Genomic DNA, 6,366 nt, shown 5'->3' on the forward strand with positions numbered 1-6,366 from the left:
AGAACGGTCCCTGGCAACCCTGGTCAGGTGAGGTTGGACACAAAACCCATGGCTAGGCTGAGGTCTTGGGTCAGTTCTTCAGGCAGTGTGGACACAGTGGATATAATGCCATGAGTCACATCTAGTATCCTGTAAAGAATTCAAATACATGTTTATGCTCAATGTTTATTGTTTATATAATATTATTATTATTGTCCAGAGCAACTTTCAATGTTAGGTAAGTATGTATGTTAAGCTACTTACAGTTATTGCATCATTTCCTAGATCTTTAAAAATTACTTTTACAGCAGACATTAACAGCAGATGAACTCAAGGGCAAATAATACTCAATTGTACACATCAACATCTGAAATATATATACTGTGCACTGAGCCATATATGCTTCTGGTTACAGATTTATATATATACATATATATTTGCACGCCGGTAAGTATATTGTGAAATTTTCACGTGCATCATCTTACATATTCCATCCGTTATCAATAACAGTGCAGGGTCACAGTGGTTCAGAGCCTATCCCAGCAGCCGATTCCGGCAGCAGGGCACACCCTGGATGAGACATCAGTCCACTGCAGGGCAGTCACACAGACTCACTCACTCAGGGACACACTTACAAGGGCAATGTGGAGTCACCAATCCACCAAAAACACACGTCTTTGGAGTGCGGGAGGAAACCAGAGCACCTCCAACTTCACATAGACTAAGCCAGATTCAATCCCATGTCCAATCACACAGCCCAGGAGCTGTAAGACACCAGTGCTCGCAACTCCACCAGCACACTGGTCTGTCATAGAAAAATGCTGATAGTCCTTGCTCTTACCAGTTCGCATAGTGTGCTGGTAACTGGGGCTCCTGCTTTGAACCTTCTTCCGTCACAAGAGCCATTTTCAGATTTTTGAAGTTGGCCTCAATGTCCCTCTTCAAAACTGATAATGGCAAGATGCCTTTGAAGGAGCTGAGAACGTGCTGTGACAAAATCAAATATGGGCTCAGAATGTGCTCACAGTGACACGAAGGGTCAAACTTCATTGTGTGTAGAACCAAAAATTTTACTGTTTAACCAAACAATAACTCAAACTGTTCAGCCTCTGTAGGCCATGTCCGTGCAGCCTTAGAGAGAGAAGGTGGATCCCACTGTGGGTAAATACGACTCACGTAAATGACGGACAGCTGATGGGCGATGTACTTATGACTCCCCAGGTGCTGCACATCGTCCTCAAGCTGCTGGCTGAGAACGAGCAACTGGTTCAGCTTCCCGATGTGTGGAAAATAATCTGTAAGGGAGGGTTCGTCTTTAGGACCTACGTCAGGTCATCGGTGGCCCTTCTCGACAAACAGGCTGTCACGTCCACGCCCACAGCTCAATCGACAGCACCTAACTCCAGTTCAGCAGCTACCCGTTAAAAGACACTCCGCAACTCCCATACCTTTGCGGAATCTCGTCAGGGACAGCCGCCCTTTCTCGTGACTTTTCGTTCACAAGCATCGCTAGCTCTTCGTTCACGTCCTCCGGTTTCTGACTCTTCGCTTCGTTTCCCGACCACGCATCCTCGTTCCTGTCCTGTTCGCCGTTCGACCGACCCCTCGCTAAGTCCCCTGACCTCGCCCATGGATCTTCGCTCTGACCCTGACCGCCGATCGACCGACCATTCGCCTGTCCGCGACACCGAGAACTTGCCTCATCCCTCGTCTCCGGACGGACGACGCTGCACTTGGGTCCAGCCGTCCGAGGCCTTATGTTTCGCGTGACACAGGCCTCACGACTGAGCCCAAATACACACTGCTGCCACTGGTCGTCTTTCAGACACTTAGCCTTTTTTTTGGAGAATTTAAATCAGTCCTGACTATTATGGCTCACATTTAATGTTAAGATTTTATGTGTACAACGGTGTACACTAAGCCGTTCTATGCAAAGTTGAAAATATGTTTTTCATTATTGAAACGCATAGCTGCGTAATTATGTATTTTCTGTGATACTCAGCACATTCTGAACCGACTTTAAACTGACAGCCCGCAATCTAAATGATACAGATCACATTTTCCTTCAACTTTTTCAACTTAAGACCTAGATGAGAATTTCTGGGTCTTTCCAAAAAACAATTCCGGCAAAAGATGCAAAAATATCAGTGAATTGAAATGCAGTTAAGCCATGTAATAGATCACTGTAGTTAACTGTCTTTTTAGGGACCACAACAGTGCATAAACTGCTTTTCAAAGAAACATGTTTATGTTATAAACGAGTCAAATATAAAATGGTGTTTCATCAACTTTTTCAGCAGCTAGTTACTGACTAGCCTACTAGTGAAGATAGGATTCAACGATCTTGGCAATGAATCCATCGAGCTGCGGATCAGTGCAGACGGATCCGTGATGAGACGAGTTTTACTGCACAGTCTCGCTTTGTGAAGCACCCATGAGGTGGATGATCTCACCGTCCATGACAGGCTTTTCCAGCATGTCCACTGGACTTCCATGGATAATGAAGACCTCCACCCGTGGGAACATGGTCGACAGTCCCACTGCATCCAGGTAGTCCTTTAGAACATAATGTAACACGAGTACAAGCAAAAACAGCAGAGAAAACAAAACAATTTCTGCAAAATACAGATTCGGTGTGAATGACTGTTTGTCCAGGGCAGGGCTGCAGTGATCCAGATCCCACCCCCGAGGAACAGGGCAGGGGGGAGCACAATACTCCAGATGGGACACCTGTCTATCGCAAAGCAATTACACACACTCACACACACTTTGGGTACTTTAGAGTCACCAATTTACCTGAAAACCAGGTGTTTGGACTGTGAGAAGAAGCCAGAGCGCCTGGAGAAAAGCCACTCGAACATAGGAAGGACACGAAAACGCCACACAGACTGAGCCAGATTGGATCCCACACCTGAATACGGCACCGGCGCAGCCCGCTGCACCACCATGCCTCGCCTGTGTAAAAACACTCTATTGAAATTACCTCCAGCTGAGGAACAGGCTCAGGTAGGTGTTCCAGGCAAAGGATCATCTTCTCCATGACCTCAGCAGCTGTGTGGAGAACGCAGAGGATTCCCAGTGTGGAACCACTCGGATGCCACCGCAAGAATCGTTTACGACACGGAAACATTGCGCGAAGGCTTTGGGGTCACCTGCCTTCTCGGCGGAAAGCGTCCGACTCCACGGGGCTGCAATCTTGTTTGAGCTGCTCTTGAAACTAGAGTTAGCAGAACAGGAGTTGACCGAAGAAAGGAGAAGGAAGCTGATTAACCCCCCGACGCACCCCCCATCCCTCAGCATCACAGAGCTCACCTGAGCCCTAATGAGAAGGTCCAGCTGGCTGCAGAGACACAGCATCTCCAGTCGCACCTGCTTCTTGCTCAAGTGGATGGGCATCAGGGGCTTTTTCACATGCAGCTCCACTGACGACAACAACACAAGAAATACGCCACTGGTATCTGTTTATTTTTCAGAAGTTCACCGATAGTCACCACTATCCTGCTGTAAACGCCTGCTGTGGTGTTCCCTTCAATTAATAATGGTATTGTGTAATGTAGCCTTGCACCCTGTGTTTGCAGGATAGGTTCCAGACCACCGCCACCCTGTGTCAGTGTGTGTATAATACGCATACAAATACACCAAAAATATTCTTCATTCTCGCCATCGACACCCATCGCTAGATACCATAATGTATTACATATACTGTTTTATTCCGAATGCAATAAGGCTATGTCAAAACCAAAAAAAACTCATTCTAAAATTACAGAAAAGTAATGTTTTACATTTTGTATCAAAACAGGGGCAGTAAAATTCCTCTCAATTCACCTTGAAGCAAATCTCACATATAGAACACAACAAATAACACATAAAGCGCACAAAGAACACAAGATGCATCCTTCACAAGTATTAAAGTCCCAAATAGTAAATTGCTACTAAAATTACCAACTGCAGTTACAATTGTCATGTAATAAGTTATCCATCATCCCCAGCAATCAACAATACCAATCTGTATATATAATATACTTACATACTGTACATGCATATACTATATAAATAAATGTCTGTGTGTGTGTTTGGGTGTGTAGAGCATCTTTTCAATTCCTAATTTGTTTGACTGAAAACATTGCGCCGCCAATTCGTGAATATGAATCATAGAGGGAGACGTTTGGACCTTCAATAACCTCACTGCACACGTGCGTCATTCTGTCTCAATTAGGAGGGCCTAACATAACTATATTTGTAACAATACATGTCATACTGTAACAATATTACTGTATAATTATAATAACAATATTGTAAGAATACATGCAATTATGTAACAATGTTACAATAATTATTACAACAATATTGTAACAATACATGTAATTATGTAACAATATTACTATATAGCTATAAACAATATTGTAACAATACATGTCATAGTACTGTAACAATGGTGTAACAAAGCATGTAACTGTGTAACAATATTATTGTATAATTATAATAACAATATTGTAACAATACGTGTAATTATGTAACAATTTTACTATAATTATGACAACAATATTGTAACAATATGTAATTGTGTACTAATCAATGTTACTATAATTATAACAAGAATGTTGTAACAATACATGTAATTATGTAACAATATTACTATATAACTATAAACAATATTGTAACAATACATGTCATACTGTAACAATATTACTGCATAATTATAATAACAATATTGTAACAATACATGCAATTATGTAACATTGTTACTATTATTAGGACAATCTTGTAACAATACTGTATACATGTAATTGTGTGCTAATGTTACTATAATTATAACAACGTTGTAACAATACAAGTAATTACGTGTAATTATGTAACAATTTTACTATAATTATGACAACAATATTGTGATAATATGTAACTGTGCACTAATCAATGTTACTATAATTATAACAACAATGTTGTAATAATACATGTAATTATGTAACAATATTACTATATAACTATAAACAATATTGTAACAATACATGTCATACTGTAACAATATTACTGTATAATTATAACAGTAACAAAACATCTCATACTGTACATGTAACAAACATGTTTGCTGAAGAGCAGCAGGACACCAGGACAGATGATGTAGGTGGCAGGTAAAACGTGGTGTGATGATAGACAGGCGCGCCATGGTGGTGTACAACGCGGTACAGCAGCAGGGTAACAGGGCAGGACTCACCTCTGAATCTGCCGTCATACACTGTGGGTTTGCAGAGAGGCTCCGTGATGCTCACGGCGGCCATGGCGCAGCGCAGCCAACACACACTGTGCGTGCGCGCGCACACGCACGCGCTTGAGCATGCAGCAGGGAGCGCGTCGAACAGCCGGGACACAGCGGGCCGTTTCGCGCTGTTTTCCCCCCGGCACGCGCCGGAAGGGGCTGCGCGCGCCACTGCCGCGATCCGCCTTCAACGGTTTTATTGATTTTTGCGGGACAAAAACCCCTTTTTGTATCTGAGAATGACGCCCGGTCGTGTTTGAGCACCATTTTTCTGTCCAAGAAATGATGTAAATCAAATGTTCATGTGCTCAGAACTGTACAATAAGGGATACATTCTGTGTTCGTGCAGCTGCTCGTGTGATTCACATTGATTCATATGACAAATTAACTGCACTCTTTGGAATCACGCGTTTGCACACATGGTCCACCTTTATTGCAGTGTTTTCCCAGATTACAGCATGATTTCAAACAAAGTCTGTCCCACCACACAGCTCTGCTTCTCTTCATTGTGTGTGAACAACGCATTTTTAAAAACATTTTACATTACATTTATTGATCACTTTTCTCCAAAGCAACTTCCAATGAGCTCTATGTATCATTCTCAGCTCACACGCCTTATTCACTAAGGTGGCTTACTGTTAGATTAGAAATTATCGTAATTTCTATCTCAGCCTTCTGCCACCTCAGAGCCGTCCGGACACCAGAGACCACCGATCGCTGGGAGGATTAAGACACAAGAACAAGCAGCGTGTTTCGTTCCTAATCCTCAAGTTTATTGTGTGTTCACATGGATTATATACTATTTTGCAGAACAAAGAAATAAGTTTTCATTGGTTTAAAAAGTGAGTCGGGGTCTAGGGACAAAACCACAAAAGGCAATGTTAAACAACAGAGCACTGTGATTGGTTATACATATAGAGAGGATATAGGACACTTCAGTTGCATCCGTTGGCCTTTTTATCTTAAACAAAGAGAGAGAAGTTAAAACAAGAACTCCAACGTGCACTCGCATTCTTGACAGCTCTGACACAAACCAGAAGAACAGGGAGGACAGAGAGGTCAGAGAGGTCAAGGTAGAGAAGAAACACAAGAACCAGTTATTTCTCACACTTACATTGCTAGATACACTACTT

At 42.5% G+C, this 6,366-nt stretch overlaps 1 protein-coding gene across 1 annotated transcript; it reads right to left on the reverse strand.

The window, feature by feature from the left end:
* Positions 1–12: 12 nt before the first annotated feature.
* Positions 13–5,337, reverse strand: LOC108926499 (uncharacterized). The gene is made up of 8 exons (XM_018739215.2): positions 5,192–5,337; positions 3,292–3,401; positions 3,136–3,196; positions 2,963–3,030; positions 2,433–2,535; positions 1,156–1,274; positions 821–966; positions 13–129 (listed from the first exon to the last, which is right to left on the reverse strand). The coding sequence occupies exons 1-8, from the start codon at positions 5,253–5,255 to the stop codon at positions 24–26; spliced, it is 777 nt and encodes a 258-aa protein (XP_018594731.1). The 5' UTR covers positions 5,256–5,337; the 3' UTR covers positions 13–23.
* Between the last annotated feature and the right edge of the window lie 1,029 nt (positions 5,338–6,366).

The sequence above is a fragment of the Scleropages formosus genome, chromosome 1 (genome assembly GCF_900964775.1).
Source record: "Scleropages formosus chromosome 1, fSclFor1.1, whole genome shotgun sequence".
Lineage (NCBI taxonomy): Eukaryota > Metazoa > Chordata > Actinopteri > Osteoglossiformes > Osteoglossidae > Scleropages > Scleropages formosus.

Coding starts and splice junctions, on each gene's coding strand:
- LOC108926499 (XM_018739215.2), bottom strand. CDS start 5,255: ATGGCCGCCGTGAGCATCACGGAGCCTCTCTGCAAACCCACAGTGTAT. Junction 3,402..5,191: donor GTATGACGGCAGATTCAGAG/GTGAGTCCTGCC, acceptor TGTTGTCGTCAG/TGGAGCTGCATGTGAAAAAG. Junction 3,031..3,135: donor GGACGCTTTCCGCCGAGAAG/GCAGGTGACCCC, acceptor TTCTCCACACAG/CTGCTGAGGTCATGGAGAAG.